The sequence below is a fragment of the Pelmatolapia mariae genome, linkage group LG13 (assembly GCF_036321145.2).
Source record: "Pelmatolapia mariae isolate MD_Pm_ZW linkage group LG13, Pm_UMD_F_2, whole genome shotgun sequence".
NCBI lineage: Eukaryota > Metazoa > Chordata > Actinopteri > Cichliformes > Cichlidae > Pelmatolapia > Pelmatolapia mariae.
Window position 1 is genome coordinate 3,067,074 of NC_086238.1, and position 17,445 is coordinate 3,084,518.

General features: G+C 38.3%; 2 protein-coding genes and 1 non-coding gene across 3 annotated transcripts in view; 1 reads left to right on the plus strand and 2 right to left on the minus strand.

Annotated features, from left to right (window-relative positions):
* The window catches only part of mrps5 (mitochondrial ribosomal protein S5), a 29,822-nt gene extending 22,834 nt beyond the window's left edge, over positions 1 to 6,988 (plus strand). Inside the window, exons 7-12 of the mRNA XM_063491410.2 lie at positions 774 to 864; positions 1,503 to 1,549; positions 3,025 to 3,082; positions 4,920 to 4,982; positions 5,171 to 5,307; positions 6,329 to 6,988. Coding sequence (XP_063347480.1) covers positions 774 to 864; positions 1,503 to 1,549; positions 3,025 to 3,082; positions 4,920 to 4,982; positions 5,171 to 5,307; positions 6,329 to 6,553 — 621 coding nt within the window. The 3' untranslated portion in view covers positions 6,554 to 6,988. The remainder of the gene's footprint in view (positions 1 to 773; positions 865 to 1,502; positions 1,550 to 3,024; positions 3,083 to 4,919; positions 4,983 to 5,170; positions 5,308 to 6,328) is intronic.
* An 862-nt stretch (positions 6,989 to 7,850) lies between these two features.
* On the minus strand, positions 7,851 to 7,944 carry trnai-uau (transfer RNA isoleucine (anticodon UAU)). Its single transcript has 2 exons — positions 7,907 to 7,944; positions 7,851 to 7,886 (listed from the first exon to the last, which is right to left on the minus strand). It is a non-coding gene; the product is annotated as a tRNA-Ile (tRNA).
* A 2,001-nt stretch (positions 7,945 to 9,945) lies between these two features.
* Positions 9,946 to 15,678, minus strand: LOC134639983 (myelin and lymphocyte protein-like). Its single transcript, XM_063491524.1, has 4 exons — positions 15,586 to 15,678; positions 11,672 to 11,839; positions 11,453 to 11,575; positions 9,946 to 10,020 (listed from the first exon to the last, which is right to left on the minus strand). The coding sequence occupies exons 1-4, from the start codon at positions 15,676 to 15,678 to the stop codon at positions 9,946 to 9,948; spliced, it is 459 nt and encodes a 152-aa protein (XP_063347594.1).
* Positions 15,679 to 17,445: the final 1,767 nt, after the last annotated feature.

Here is a 17,445-nt window from a genome sequence, read left to right on the forward strand (position 1 = left end):
CAGATGACAGTAGTTGGCTGATTTGCTGTCCTGATATTTGATCTCAGTATTTAAATTGATCTCAGCATGTAATTGCAAGAGTTTATAATGAGCAATAACAGTTGTAACATATCATTATGTCATTATTATCTGCCGCTGCTTATCCAGAATGTGGCTGCGGCTGCAGCACACTAAGCAAAATAGCCAGCTGGACTGATCCTTGGCCACTTGCACCAGGCTAGAACGGATATACAGTCCCTCCAGCATAAAAAGCCTCTCTAGGGAGGTTAGATGCACAAATTTATTCAGCTGACTTCTTTTAATGCAAAGGAGCAGCATTACTGCTCTCACTCATCACTCCATAGCCCATGTGAGGAAAACTAATTATGACTTTCTGTAATCTCATTTCTTTTTCACTGCCCAGACCTCACAGGTAACGATGGGATGGTAGATGGGCTCATAAATTATGAGATTTGCTTAGGCTCTCAGCTCCCTCTGTCCCACCTAAGGTACTAGAACTGCTTCACTTGAGGTAGAAACTCTCTTCCAGACTGCAGGGTTGTTTGCCAGCAGAGGACTTCAGTTATAGAGTTGCTTATCCTCATTCCAGCTGTTTCATAATGGGCTACAGAAGGCTATACAGCATGCTGGCCTCACAGCCAGCAGAACCACACTGACTACAGCACGTCTGCAGAAAAATCTCATCTTTATTTATGTTTATATTTGCAGTGTGTATGATATAATAGCCACACTAGAGCTCAAGATAGTGTTTGTTTATGATTGTTGTTTTGTAGGTGAAGAGTGTGTTCAACATGACAGCCAAAGAAGGCAGAAAGAGGTCCATCAGCTGCTTGGTCGCAGTGGGAAATGGCAACGGAGCCGCAGGTTTGAATCTCTAAAAAATAAATAAATGAATGAATAAACTCTGGAAGCAACTTATGATGATAAATCCAATCTGTTAAACGTTTTGTCCCTGATAATCACGTTTATTGAAAATGCAAGGTATTATAGTGTGAAGAAGAGAGATAAGAAACATAATTTAACATGTTTTGAATTCTGTAGACATGACACAGAGCCAAAATTGATTTTGACAGTTATTTTAATTGAGCTTTTCTAAAATGCCTCAGCCTCTGCCGATATGGGGAAGTGCAGGAAATGGGTTTGACACTTTTCATCCTCAAGCAGCAGCAGCAAAAAAAAGGAAAAACTGCTGATGAAACTCTGCATACTTTCCTGAAGCACGCCTGCACTTAACCTCTTATTATAGATTGTGTCACTGCTGCTTTTCAAAAACTTCATCATGTTATTGCTCATTAGCATAAAGACTCACAGTCATTAGTTTAATGACACTGGAAAAGCATCACAAGCTGTAATTTCTTCAAGAGAATCTTGTTTAATTTTTAATGAATCATACTATGATGAATTTTACATTTTCTGGTACACTGAGCTTCACAAGCGTCAGTGACTACTCAACACTCTGCACTCAGAGGTGTTTTAAGACCAATGTTCTTTCCTCCTTCCAGGCTTTGCTTTGGGGAAAGCAGCAGACAGGAACACGGCTCTGAGGAAGGTAAGACCACAAACCATATATCAGTGTAGCTTCAGATGCCGTTTATAGTTTTGGGACAGCTTAAGGTCACATATCCAGCAAATGTTTTGTTAAATAACTGTCGACTGAGGTTTTCGACTGGTTTTGGCTAAAAAATATCTCCTAAACGAAAGATTTTGGAGGTGTTACCGCGTCATCTGCTGGACGTCTATAATAGAATTTGTACCAGAAAGTTTTGAAAAGGGTAAGCGACACATGAAAAGATTCAAATTTATGATTGACCTCGCACTCTGACGCCTATTTCACTGAATAAGCATATACAAGTGACATCAGGAGGTGATGGTTGTGTCAGTCCAGACAAGTGGCAAACACTCAGTGTGACAGAATCCACTTCAGCATATGCAGAAATCTGATGTTACCATTTTAAAGTGAGCATCCAGTCTGCGTGTATGAAGTGGATCTGTTCACGTAGCAATCTTATATCCCCGTGCTGGTGTCATTCCTGCATCATCATAATGATGTTGGTCCAGCATCAACACTGGAGCTGACCAATCACGGTGTTGTGATATTGTAGTTTTGCAATGTGAAGGAAAATGGAAAAAATGTCTTTGTTTAATTATTCATTTTTTTTTCTTCATGAATATCTGCAAGATAACAAATATATTATCAAGTTAGGCTTGCTGGTGATAGTTTTTTGTTATAGCATTAGCTAACTTGGCCAAACTTAACTGAAGGCTCAGGCAACATGATAGGTACACTGCAAGGTTGATACTGGAACCAACATTGCTATGATGATGTAGAAACAAGAGCAACACGGGGATATCAGATCTGATTACAACCATATAGTAAACTAGTAAGTCTCAAAAAAATGTTGCTTCTCAGGAATAATATCTAATCATCTACCACAGGGGTGGGCAATCTCAGTCCACGAGGGCCGGTGTCCCTGCAGGTTTTAGATCTCACCTTGGGTCAACACACCTGAATCACATGATTAGTTCGTTACCAGGCCTCTGGAGAACTTCAGGACATGTTGAGGAGCTAATTTAGCCATTTAAATCAGCTGTGTTGGTTCGAGGACACATCTAAAACCTGTAGGGACACCGGCCCTCGTGGACTGAGATTGCCCACCCCTGGTCTACCATGCAAGTTTTTAACTTTTGACTAGGGAAATAACATTGATATTTCAGCAGTGTTTGCTGGGTGAAATTGTTGTTGAAACCTGCAACATAAACAGGTTTTCAAATCAAATCAAGCTTGTTTATATAGCACATTTAAACTCACTTTATGATTACACATTAGATGATTAGGTGAGCTAAATGGCATCTGAAGAGACAAGACACAAGACTTCCTTTCATGCGTTTCATTATGTTTATAATAAGGACTTTACTACACGGCCTTTTTCTACTAATAGTATTAATATATTTTCCTATATTAATGCCCTTGTAACTGCTGGATTTCAATCTGTGTGTCTTTTATCACGTAACTCTTATTTGCAGGCCAAGAACAGAGCCATCCACTACTTGTACTATATAGAACGATACAATGACCACACCAGTAAGTGACTTTGAATCTTCGTTTGTCCTTTCGTTCTTCCTCTCTTCCTCCATAAAACTGCGGTCTGTTTATTCACATTTTAAATTTCCATCTGTTATTATATGCTTACGTTAACTTATTATTACATGCCTGTCAGCCTTTGTCTCTGTAAACAGAATCTGATGAACACGATACAGAACAATCAAAATTTCATGCTTCATTCTACTTTGAAAAGGCTATCTGATTATAGCCTTAGTTGGGGCAGATTGCTGCATAAATTAATTTGCATATTAACGAGGAAACTCATTTCCTGAAAATTGCTTCTACTCCGTATGCAGTATGCAAAGACAAGCATGATGGTGTGAAAAAGTTTAATTTAGTGTAAGTTCTTATGTAAGTATTAGAGGAGCATGGGTAAAGGGTTTAACTGAAGAAGACATGAGTACCATGAAATTTAGAATTACAACTCCCTCTTCTCCCACTCTTCTCTGCATTACTTTCATTCAACAACTTTATCTCCATGTACTCCTCCTATTCAACACTGTACCCTCCCATTACCTGCTGGTACTCATACAAAGGATATCATCTATAATATTCATTTGTAAAGAAAGGTTTGGGAGTTAAAATGCACCGCTTCTACGTTCTTATTGTAAAACTCAATTTGGCTTCTTTGGCCTTCTTTGGAGAGCAGAGCCAGAGAGATTAATGAGCGTGAGTCATCGGCCTCCGCATGCCCACCGGAGGAGAAAGTTAGCTTCCAGCTCTGGCCTAAAACCAGAAGAACGGCATGTGTGTCACTGTCAGTGTCTTTGTGTGCGTGTATATCTGTGGTTCTGTATTTCGAACCAGCTTGAATTGGAAACTGAGAAAATGTTTTTAGGCTCATGGAAAGATGATGCTGCCACATGCCAGCTCTCCCTGTGTGTCCATCTGCAACCTGACAGTGTGACTCATTTGTTTACTTTCTTGTTTTGAATGTTATAATTGTATCAAAGCTCCAAATATGCCTGGATAATTTAAATTTTCTGTCGCCTTTGTAGCTCCATCGATCAAGTCTTATTTGCTGCAAGGTTTTAACCAATCTGTTTGTCTGATACTCAGTGACTGATTTTACAGTGGCTACTGTTTGAATTTGAACTACTTTAAAGGCAGTAGCGAGTTTGGTTGTGTTTGATTTAGGTACGTTTTCACCTTTGTTGTAAGAGAACAAAACATCCTGGGATGATATTACAGTCAATTCCCACACTCATTTTAACTGGTTTGAACTAGGTTAGACTTTTATTTCAGTGTTTCAGTTACTTAAGTTTAGAAAAGTGTTTCCGATGTGGGAGTTAGCAAGATTTCTTTCTGCTCTGACTTTGTCACTTTGACAGAAAACAGCGGGACCTCCTGCAGCTGCTACGAATCAGCTCTCTCTACATGTGATCTGATTATTCTCCTCATCTACAATGTCCTGTGAAGTGTGTAAAAGCACTTTAGCGCAAGAACAAGATTTTAACCTGAAGCTATGATATCGGCTTCATTCAGCAGCACACAGTTCCCTCTCAGGGACTGTGTGCTGCTGAATAACTAATTAGCCACAGCTGCTGCAGTGAGCAGCATACTGGCATGTGGAAGGACATCTGGTGGGCAGGTAGAGAAACAGGAGACCTGAGGGAGAGCAGGGGAAAAGATGCATAACAAAACACAGGTGCTTTCATTCAGAAATGTAACAAAGCTTGTAAAAAAAATAAATAAAAAAAATTTGATTTTCTGGCATCATTTTTGTCTGATTATTATGTTTCAGTACAGCAGCTTGTTTTCTCTCTGCTCTGCAGCCAGTTAGTATAATTAAGCTGTTGTTTTTCTCTTCCAATAGTTTACCATGACATTGATTCCAAGTTTAAGAGGACGACGCTCCGCATGAAAAAACAAAACAAAGGTATATTTCCGTTTCCAAAATGTCCTCTTTTATTGCACGATTTGCTAAAGTCTAAAAGAAAAAACTTTACATTTTCCACCAGCCTTAGTTGCAAGTACAGCTGACCTTTCAGCAGAAAGATACCTGTTTGCACATTCAGCAGCAGTTGAGAAATCCGTGGTGTCCTGAATATTTCTCTGTGTCTGCAGGTTACGGTCTGCACTGCCACAGGGCGGTCATCACTCTTTGCAAGCTGATCGGCATAAAAGACATGTATTGCAAAGTAGAGGGATCAGTCAATCTCCTGAACATCACCCGGGCCCTCTTCACCGGATTAGCCAGTCAGGTAAGAAAAGTTTGGGGACGTTTTCACAAATTGGTTTTATGGTTTTGGAAAAGCATACAGGTTTTTAGCAGGAACATAAACTTTGTGAAAGCATAAGAGCTCAATTTCTTATTAACTTTCTTAATTTTTTAAAGATCATTTTTGGCATTTTGGCGGTTACTCCATTGTAACAATAGAGAGAAAGAGAGAGCAAACATGGGGAAAGAGAGCAGTGGCTGCAGCAGGCTTGCAGTAAAGGTCTCTGATGGAACTGGACACTCACTGCTGATGTCATTTGCACCATATCAGGTGGCCTTCTGAATGCTGAAAACACAATAGTGACATATTATCACCTTGTAAGTACAGCTAACCTCCCAGCAAATGGATGCCTGTTTAGACAGGGGTTGTATTTGTGTCCACCTGAGTAATGTTACTGCAACATTCCCTCCACTTGTAGCTTTTTCTCAGTTTATCCCTGAGGGGAAATGTCTGGCTCCTTAATAATTCTGGCCAACTAATCTTATTTTACTTTCAGTTACAATTTGGGGCTTAAGTGGTGATGAAAACAAGACATTTGAGATGAAGCAGTTATTGCATTTATTTTTCCAATAATTTTCTTGTTATGTCTTCTGTTATAAATCCAGCACATTTTTAAATGGCTGTTTCACCCGAGCTCTCTCAGTGCAGCTGTAGGTACCATTATTTTCTCTTCACAGTCTGAACCTAACTTCTCTTTCCTTTGCTATCTCCACTTCACTGGTTTCATGTGGTCTTCGGTCCAAATATATTTAGGTTTCAAGCAACTTTTTAACTATAAAAATGTGATGTTTAGAAACTTTATGAAAATAGTGTTTAAAAAATAGTCTAAATATTGCTGAAAATACTCATTTGGATTTTATTTATCCGAGTCCCAAGTCACTAACTTTGTAGTTCCAAAAACTAAAATTTTATTGGAAAAAGTTTATATTATGGAAGCTGCTAAGTTCATAGCCCCAGTAACAGTTTCCATATAAAAATGTCTACCTCTTCTGTTTCTCCGTAGGAAACCCACCAGACTCTGGCTGACAAGAAGCAGCTCCATGTGGTAGAGTTTCAGTCGCAGCGTGGCCTTCTGCCCATGGTGGTGGCGAGTCCTAAAGACGGCGCACGACCCAACCCAGAGTCAGAGGATGAGATTCCCAACACCCGACTGCACTGGGATGACGTACGAGCTGCACAGGGGTTGAAACGCTCGATCTGGGCAGGTGTCAAACGCACCATCTGGTAACGCGTGGGAAGGCTGATGCTTGGATAAGACCAAAGGAGACTTGAGTGGACTGAAGGAAGCCGATAGTGTCAAATGGATTATCTGACTTGTTTTTTTCTAGTAACAGTATGTGTGGAACTTGTTTGCTAGAATTTTGGTTTTGTTAACGTCTCAACACGTGATGGATTCTGTTTGTAAGAGTTTCATTATTTTCTCAACTGAGGTCTAAAGTTCAGTGCTTTTCAGTATAACACCAACTTCATTGTCCATATCAAACCTATGATACTGATGCAAAATAATGACAGTCAATGTTACAGCAGAATAAATATTTTACATTCTGACTCTTCTTGAGAATCAATTTTGAACTGTTGCAAATTACAACATGTGCTAATAATAAAGTGTAAATCTATTAAAATCATTGGGGGGTTTGTCCTTTTTGCTTTGGATATATTTAGTAATGCATGAAATACCTGATTAGCTGAGGCTGATGGATACCTCTTACGTTTTACTGCAACTATGGAGCAAAGAAATTGAAAAGTGTTGAACAAAGGTTATATTTTTGTGTCACTTTTGATGTCCGTTGGGCAACAGTGCACAGTAATATATATTAATAATAAAAGATAATGATAATAGTAATAATATTGTAGATTTTTTGTCATATTTTGTGCATGTTCACCACAAAACCTACAATCTAAGTGCCACCTTGTAGTCATAGTAGCAACTCATGTATAACAAAGCCACTCCCTAAAGCATACCTGTCTTTCTTTTTCTTTAAATGGAGTCAATGATTTGCAAAGTGAAAATGGTTATGTTCTTAGAACTACAGCTATAGATAGTGATAACTAGGTGATATAAACTGAGCTGCAAAGTTTGAACTAGGGTTAGATTGAACAAAGTAATTCCAGAAATCCTGACTCATTTTGCAAACAGAGGAGTCGCCTACTGCTGGCTGCCATTGTCTCGGTAGTCAGATTTTTACACAGGTGATGCCTAAATGCAAGTTTAATCTTTTATAAAGCTGAAAATTTCACTAGCTGGGACCACATCCTCAGTAACGATGGGGGATGAGGAAGTGTGAACTGGTGCTGCGGTTTGGGGAAGGCCTCGAAGGGTACTGGCGACGGCTCCCGGGCCGGACAGATCCCTATGTACTAACGAGAAATGAATGAAGGAAAGTAAGAGAGGGAAAAATGGGGGGGAAAACAGCAGGTATTGGAAAAGGGGGCGTGAAGGAGGAGTGGTCCCACTCCTGAAATTCAGATGATATCTCCACTGAAAAGGTCTGTGCCTCAGCAATTCAAAGACCATCAAGTCAAGATGCTCCAGGTGAGGCTTGAACTCACAACCTCGGCATTGCTCTACAGTGTACTGTCTTATAAGTACCGCGCGCTGACCGATTGCGCTACTGGAGCTTGTGTGCTTGGTGTGCTAGTTATGTCAAGACATTCTTACCAGAGGATTCAATACTGGCTATTAGAGACAGTTGCCAACAACAACAACAAAAATGCCCATGCATGAGTGCCCATCCTTGTAAGATTAGGTTTTTTTGTTTAGTTTTTTTTCTTTTCTTGCAACCAAGATGACAACAGCAAAAACCAAAGCTCTCACAGGGTCCATCTTTTACACTGATAATGTCACTGGCTTCACTTTTTAAACCCTAAACCAAAGAATAAAAAATAAATAAACATTGGAAAAGCCAATGCAATTTGCCCTCCCTTGTCATATACGTTTTTTTACAACCAAGATTGCAAAAAATGAAAGCAGTGCCGTCTCAGTATTCCTTCTTTAACAGTGGTGATGCCTAAATGCAAGTTTAATCTTTTATATAACTCAGCCTTGAAAGGTCTCTGCCCTGGTGTTTCAAGATGAACTGAGGACATCTGCTCCAGATGAGGCTTAAACTCGCAACCTCAACATTGATCTGCAGTGTACTGTCTTAGAAATACAGCACATTGCCTGATTCCACCACCAGGGGTGGGGGTGCACACATCCAGAGGGTTTATACTGGTAATGTAGAAAAGGTCGTTCTTATCAATACCTGGACCGAAAACAGTCTCAGAGAAAGCAACCCTCAAGACAACAGGTGGGGTGCCGCAGTTGAGGTTTGAATTCTCATCCTCAGCATTGCTCTACAATCTACTGTCTTATAAGTACTGCGTGCTGACTAATTGCACCATTGGAGCTTGTTTGCAACACATGCTCATCAAGTCAAGACATCCTTACCTCCGGATTCAATGACGATACATTCATGATGCCTAAATGAAAATTTAAACTTTTATATAACTCAGTTGTTGTTTTATGTGAAGACAAGTAGTCATTTGATATTTCATTTCTTTTGACCCCCCATGACTAGAGTATTTTAAACACCGTGAAATCTCTTATTCTTCTTTTAATTTTAATGTGCATGGTTTTGCAATAAAAGGAAAGCTGGTATTTGAAACTACAAATTATGTTTGATGTTGGTACTGAACATCAGCTCTGAAGAAGAATAAGGATAACAGCAATTAAACCAAACTCCAATGAGTGCAAATGCCTCTCACAAGTAACTCAAAGATTCTTTTGATGTTTTATAGAGAAAATGGAGCACATAACAAAAGAATACAGACGAGTATAGTTCATTTTCTTATTTTAATAATCTTCAGAATACAAAACTATAAAAATTTAATCCAGCAACATTAACTCTGTTCGTCACCTCCTCTTATTTTGTCTTTTACGCTTTGCTTTTTAATTTTTTAATGACATGCATATATTTGATTTCTTTAATAAATCCACTTATATTATTAATATTTAAACACAGATATACAAAGGGAGAAACATAAAATATAAGAATGCATTTAATGTATTTAATGCTACTAGCTTTGTATGTTTGTGATGAATTTTATTCTACAATAACAGCATTGACACCATATTCTCTAAACTGTTGAAAAAAATGACCCATTCTTTTTGTGAAGATATAATCACTGGCTCGACAACATTATTCTGAGGTTTGAGGTTAAAAGAATATGACTTTTGTCTAGATGATCACTTACTCTTTGAATTTTAAATTGTGTTCATAGAATATAAGTTTTAATTTGTTTACGTTTTCCTTTGCTTTAAAATCTATAGTTCTCCTTTACAAAGTCGTAACCAATTTCACAATATACTGTGTTATGGCAAAAAAAAAAGGATGGGATGAAGTTTTTTACTGTGACCTCAGGTATGTGCTGTGTGAGTTTTTGTATGTTAAAGTATTTGGTATTTTGATAATGTTGCAAAGCAAGAAAGTCATGCTCTCACATACAGTCAAGACCAATTCTGACCAATCTAATGTGACTTAAATGCATTATCCAACAAAGACACACAGAGACAGTCAGGGACATAGATGTGCACAGCAGATGGAGTGTACTACTTTCTTGCAGGTCTGCTATTCACCCTCAGAAATATTTCCATCGGATGGCTGAGAGAATGGCATGGATGAAGTACAGGAGTGTGGCCGCGAAGGCAAACACCTGAAACACAAGCAAACACAACCAAAGAACATACTTGAAGCCAAGTCCATCCTTTGCATTATTATTGGTGTTTTAGTTTGCTTTTTAATCCAATTCTGGGAAATCCATATTTGCTTTATTGCCAAGAATAACATGGAATACTAGGTATAAACGCCAGTTAGCTTAGCTTAGCATAAGCTAATAATCAGTGTGTGTTTGTAATTACCCTTGGCTCCACCCATACCAACTAGGTCAATGATTAATGTTGTTCTGCATGTCCTGTTTGAAGTGAGCAGACTCATGGGATTTGGGTCATGTTGAATTAAAAAAAATGTTTTTGAAAATCTACTTCTACCTGCTGTAGTTTGGTTCTTTTTAGATAATATACTGTTTATAGCAGGGGTGGGCAACCCCAGGCCTCGAGGGCCGGTGTCCTGCAGGTTTTAGATGTGTCCTTGATCCAACACAGCTGATTCAAATGGCTAAATGACCTCCTCAACATGTCTTGAAGTTCTTCGGAGGCCTGGTAACAAACAAATGTGTGTTGACCCAGGGTGATATCTAAACCCTGCAGGACACCGGCCCTCGAGGCCTGGGGTTGTCCACCCCTGGTTTATAGTTTATTGTGCAATTTCTGATCACTTTATCTCAACATTAATATACTGTTCAAAAGAATTAAAGGAACATTTTTAAAACAAATCAGATTTCAATGGGAAAAAATCATTCTGGATATCTGTATTGTAATGACCTAGGTTATGTGTTAGAAATGAAAAGTCACATTATTATCAACCCAAAGATGGCTGAATTCAAAAATAATGCAGCAGCCTGGTCCATTTTACTGAAATTTCATTGCAACAACTCAAAATGGAACTCAGTATTTTGTGTGGCCCCCACGTGCAGACGCATGTGCTCAAGATCAGCCTTTTTTCATCTGTGACAAGCACAGTGCACCAGTGGCGGACCTGCCAATTCTAGTGTTCTATGGCAATTGGCACTCGGGCTCCACGGTGCTGGGGGGACACGGTGTTGTAAAGTCTATTTCTGATTATTTGGTAAGAGATAGTCACACCGGTGACATGCTGGAGGTTGTTTTTTAGGGCTCTGGTCGTGCTCGTTCCTCCTTGCACAAAAGAGCACAAATGCCAGTCCTGCTGATGGGCTGGGGGCCTTCTACAGCCCTGTCCAGCTCTTCCAGGATAATTGCCTGTCTCCTGGAATTTCCTCCATGCTCTTTGACTGTGTCTCCCAGACTTTGCTGGAAGACAGTAAACCTCTGACTATGGCATGTATTGATGTGGCATGCTGGAGGAATTGGACTACTTTGCAAATTTTGTATGGTCCAGGTATATTTCCTGAGTATTCAAAAGAAGTCAAAATTGTTTTAAATAAGTTGATTAATTAAATATATTAAATAAAAATAAATTATATTTTGGACAGCTCATATTGTACTTACCACAGCAGAAATGTAAGTCCGGTAGAGTTTAAGGTCAATGTCTTTCATCAAGAGGGTAATGTAAGCCAAATCCACCCCTGCACTTAAAAAAAAGAGCGCTGCCAGGCCATGGTAAGCAAAATCCTTCAGAAACAGAGATTTAAAAAATATTACAACAAGGTCATAACCCATTAATTTTTCTAAATTTTATTCCCTGTCTGACTATTGCGTCTCTCTTACAGCAGCAGCCCAGTGAGAACTGTTTTTATGACCTCCGGCAGCAAAGATGATCATCCAGAGGAAGGTCATGACGAAGCAGAAAACAGAGACGAACATCACCCACCCCAGAGGGTTCGGTGGGGCCACGTGTGTCGATGCAACAAGAATCCAAACCAAACCACCAAATACCTGCAGAGATGAAGAAAAGAGAGTATGAATGGAGATGGCACATTGAATTCTAGGATTTATGAGAACTAATGGGAATCCATCATATTCTTTTTCTGGTGAAGAGTTGGACATATTCAGTGAATAGGAATCTACAACCAGCACAATTAACCTTAGTTTACCTTAGCTTAGCTCAGCTGGGCTTAGGTAAGCAAGAAGACTAGAAACAGTAGCAGTTTCAGCAAAATGTGAACTTTCTAAAAAAGAGAAAATATGTATAAAATACACATTTAACATTAACTTGAATTGAATTAAAAACAACTAAATTGATTAGTTTCCTAATTTATTAAACATTACATGGTAAATTATAAGGGGGCTCTGTAAAAGCCATTTCAATTTTATTAAACTAAAAATAACCATAAATATGACCTAAGTGCATAATGCAAAACACATGACATGCTTAAAATAAGTTAATCTTGCATAATAAGCAACCAGTAATGAAAGACTTTAAAACAGGTGGTCGTGTGGGATTTAAAATATAACATAATATATAACATATAACTCTAAAAGAGCTTTATCCTGTGGTTACTGTGCAATATGGATTGTTCCTATTAGCCAGACTTGCCATAGAAAGAGAAATTACATTCATCATTTAAGGATTTCTGTAAATTATCTGACTATGAAGAAGGGCCACAGTGCTCAATAGCTTCAGTGATGTCATTTATTAACTCACAATGTTGGCATTGCTCTGCAGTGTACTGACTTATAAGTACCACACGCTGACCGATTGTGCCACTGGAGCTTGACTGATGTGGAATTTATAACCAAGCTAACTCATAACTTGCAGTTATTTGAGATTGCAATCTGAAACCTTAAAAGAACATTCCATGTGTTCATTAAAACCCACAAAAGCCACAACTGGGACATCGCAGAACAATGATGTCAACAACTGAAATCCAGGGGAAATCTAAAATTGCTGCTTTGTCCAGTGTGATTTTTGATAAACAGATTTAGCTAGCAGATGGTAGAAGCTGGGATGGATATACTTTCTGATATTACACCATCATAAATAAAGCATTCACCAAATTAGCTTCAAGTTCAGTGTACTTCAAAGCATTGCTAAGGTTAGGAGTTCACGCCTTACTGGGAAAATGTTTGTTCCTCTATTCAGACAAAACACCTCAAAAGAAAAGTTTTTTCATACAAGCATCAATTTTTCGATTTTGAGCTCATGTAGGACTAGTGGAAAAAATATCTGAAATCTACACTTAAGGGTTTATTTTACCACACTTAATAAACATTGATGGTAATGTTGATTTTCAACAGCCCATTCAAACACTAATTTCTGTCTCTACTGTTTCTGTACATAGTGTTCACCTTATCAGTCGAGCTTGCCATCATTAGCTAAGCTTAATGTTCAAATATGATTGTTTTTATTTACCTTTAGTCTAAACTTACTTAAAGTTCCTTTATAAGTCAAGAGCTCTCTTTTAAATTCTAATATCATAACCAGGAAATAAGAATAGGCAACAGTGCATGAATATAAATATCAAAAATATTCATCTGACTCATCGAATATAAAATAGTGGCGTTCAAAGTTTGTCAAAGTACTTTCAACGAAAAGCAAATCAGCTGCAAAGGAAGTCATACTTTTCTGTTGATTATACAAATATTTCTGTTTACATATGTGTGGGTGGAGGAGTTTCAACTTACCCAAGCGTTAACCCAGTTTTTTCTAATCTCTAATCTCTCTGGAATTTTTTTAGAGTTTTTTGTTGAGTTTTTCTCCATCAAATGTACGTTTAAAGTTAAAAAATATTATGTTGGTAAAGGCGCTGTCACTGCATTTTGAATACCATCAGCCCATTCTGAATCATACATAACAAAGCCTAAAAACAGTGCCAACAGCAGTACACTCTCTACATTCAATACAGAGTCCAATGAACAATGTGTTTTTAGTCTTTTTCATTGAAAAAGATGTGAAAAAGAGCTAAACATGCAACATATTGCAAGTGTAGTAAATCAACAAGTGTCATGAAACACAAGGACATTTCACTGAGATCTTAAAAAAGGGAGGTGAATGTTATGAGTGTAGTCTCTCTGGTTATTGTGCCAGCAGGTCACAATAAACAGTCCAACCTGTCCAACCTCACCCAAGCACAGATTGCTCTCAATGAGAAGCTGGTGCTGCTCTGAGAGGGTTTCTTTGAAGTCATTCATATTTAATTTTTGTACCATGTATGGACATGTGCAGCAACAAAATTAGAAAATTGTGGTATTTTAACAATTCTGAAGTGGTACTACATGTGCTAAGAAACTATCACCGAGACTTTTACACCTACCAGGAACCTGAACTGTTAAAACAATGCAGAATGTATCCATGCTTTCACACTGTTTAGGCCAGATTCAAAGCTTACAGTAAATTCAAGGCTCCTTGGGACACACAGCACTTTTGCCATCTTCTATTGTCCAATTTTGGTGAGCCTAGCCTGGGTTGACACTGAGTGTGGTACTCTGCTGCTTGTCACCCGTACTTTACTTCGATGTTAGGCATTTAGAGATGGCTGAACAAATGGTTATTTGACTTACTGTTGCTTCAGCATGAAAGAGTTGTCTGGCATTTATCTTTTTCTGGCCATTCTCTATAAACCCTAGACATGGTTTGGTGGGAAAATAGCAGCAGATTAGCAATTTTTAAAATACTCAGAGGAGCCCATCTGGTGCCAACAACCAGCAAGTCACTTAAATCACCTCTCTTCCCCATACTGATACTCAATTTAAATTTCAGCGGGTCATCTTGACCATATCTGTGTGCGCTTAAATCCATTCCAGCCACAAAATTGGCTAATTAGTTCGTTAATTGTTAAATGAACTGTACACTTTGGAACAGGTAAAATAACTTGTTAATACAGCAAGTTTTTCCAGTGCAGTTTAGTCACCGGTGGACTGAAACAGTTCATAAAGGGCTTCTTACTGCATTCACATTTTGTGGCAACTTTAGAAACTTGTCAGTCTTCACGATATAATCAAATGTTTGTGTGTTTTTTTTAACTGTTCTCATACAATATGACAGCATGACTGGCTGAGCGGAGCCAAAATAAACAAACTAAAACTTTAGCGAGGGTATTGGTTGTGAAAATAAAGCATCTTTATCTGTGCAGTTTTGTTTTTTTAGTTGTTATACGAGTGTCCTTTGTAATCAGTCAGGGTGAAGAAGAGTCAGCCGCATTCTTTCTTATTAACAGAGACACAATATAAGTGAAATGTGAGATGTGAAGAGAGATGATGCTCCTCCCACATGAAGAATTTTCTCCACTGACTCTCTGTCTCCAAAGTGCATTTTTATCCTAAAACAATGTGGCTACTATATGGATTTATAGGCCCGCTGAGATATAGGACCACTAAATTATCAGAAATACCAGCAGCTAATTTAAGTCATTAAATCAGAATTTGTATTTTGGTGAAAAGAAGTTTGAGTTTTGTTCATCCTTAAACTCACACCCAATACATAGTACTGTTACCAATTGTCGTTTATCCTGTAAAAATAGTTTAGGGATCAATTTTAGGCATCATATGAAGTATTTATACGAGCCGAAGGCTTATTTAACTCATATATATATATGAACTTGTTGCCATGGCACACCTTAATGAAATATTTGTCGTATTTAAAATACTTTAAAATGAGAACTATAAAATTGTAACTGCATCCTGAAGAGAATACTTAATGACCTGAAGATCATAGTCATTGCTGTCTGTCATTGCCCACTTACCAGTTCAGGTATGTAAAATATATCCGGTGCTGTGGTGCATATTCCCAGTCCACTGGGCAGGCTCCCCATGGGCTGAGCAGTAGTTGCAGCCATCTCTGCCTCTTCCTTCTCCCAGTGCTGATTTAACAGTGAGCACCTTGCTCTTTCCTCTGGACTAACGGTGCGGCAGCAGGTGTAAATGACCCTTTTAAGAAAGTCAGGTGAGCAGTCAAACCTGTTCTGCTATTGTGGGGGAGAGATCCCTTCCCACAACAGCAAACCAGACACACCCTTCACCTTACAGCACTGAACGCTGCCTGGAATTTAATGTGAACTGGTGACTTGTGACGGGGCTTTCAAAAAACTTGATGAGAGATCTTGTGGCCACAGGCTAAGTTGAGTCTACTGATTAAATATCTTTGCTGTTGCTATTGAGTAAAGACACACTTCACTGACTTTTCAGCTTCCACTAACTTTTAAACCCTTTTTTGTGTTAGATAAATGCTTCAAACCTCTATTTGTATTGCACACAGAGACTTTAACAGGTTTCTTTTCAAAATATAGATTCTCATGATTATGGGTTAAGACAGTCTACTTTGTTCTCACAGACACAAGGCTTCATTTTAAGCTGCACTAATCAATAATTTATTTCAACAATGGATCAAATGAGCATGTCCAGTGTGAGGGCTGACAGGCCTTGCATCCCTCTTTAGCATTTATAGCATTTCACCATGTTTCTAGTTGTTGTTTTGGCTTATGGGCTCAAAGTGTTAGTGTTCTACCTCATTACCTCCACTGGTATCAGTTTCCAGCAACAGTAGGCAAACAAAAAACTTTGTTTGCAACTAGCTGGTGGTGGAGCATTTAACTGCTAACATTGGATATTTTTCTAGGAATTGAGTTTCTGTTACATCAGCTCAAAGCAGTCTGGTTGTTCTTCTCTGACCTCTGGAAAATCCCAGCAGATCAGCAGTTTCTGAGATACTCAGACCAAGACATCTGGCACCAACAGCCCTCAAAGTCAGTTAAATAACCTTTTGTTCCCATTTCTGATGCTCAGTGTGAACTTCAGCAGGTCATTGCCTATAGATCAATGCAATGAGATGCTGCCATGTGACAGATTGATTGGTTATTTATGTTCACCATAACATTATAGCAGTCCCAGGCAAGGGACCATTTTTAAATAGAGTAAAATGTAATATTGGATGACAGTGTTAGTTAAATTACAACATCCAGTGTCTCTTTATCAGGCACCAGTTTACTGCTTACTTCAAAAGCATATTTCCTGATGCTGTGTAATACTAAAAACACTCACCTTACTCTATTTTATTATGTAGGTGAGTGATAAAGGGAGAACAATAAATCAATGGGATGGTTCACTGACTCCTTGTTATATTTTATAAAGGGTACAACTGGTATAAATTTTCTTAGAACATTTACATCTGCATTAAATCTGTATTTTACATTTGATTGGACAATCTTCACCAGTCTGTAGTTTTAATCAGTCAAGTCAAATTGGGATTGTATAAGTTTTTGTTGGTTTTTTAGAGAGATAATTTGTTATCTTCTTTATCGCTGTGCAATTAGAAGATTTACCTGACAGCTCAGGTCTGTTGTCACATAGTATTTCATTGTTCGAAACAATGAAAACAATGAAATTGACGCTGTTCGTTTTCTCCCACAACATGTGATCTCTGATTCATTACATGACATGCTGTCAGTCTTTGCTAATGTTGACACCCTCAACAAACAAAACACATAATGTTCCAATGTCCAATTCCTTTATTTCACAATGGAGATTCCAAGACAAAAGTGTGAAGTGAATCATCTAGACATTTACATCATCAAATTTCAAACACCAAGCCTTTGAAAAAGGCACTA

Bases quoted from the DNA above. Each gene is read 5' to 3' on its own strand.
- LOC134639983 (XM_063491524.1), bottom strand. From the start codon at position 15,678: ATGGCTGCAACTACTGCTCAGCCCATGGGGAGCCTGCCCAGTGGACTG. The intron at 11,840-15,585 runs GTAAGTGGGCAA...TCATCTCTGCAG, and splicing joins TATTTTACATACCTGAACTG to GTATTTGGTGGTTTGGTTTG. The intron at 10,021-11,452 runs GTAAGTACAATA...CTTGTGTTTCAG, and splicing joins GGACTTACATTTCTGCTGTG to GTGTTTGCCTTCGCGGCCAC.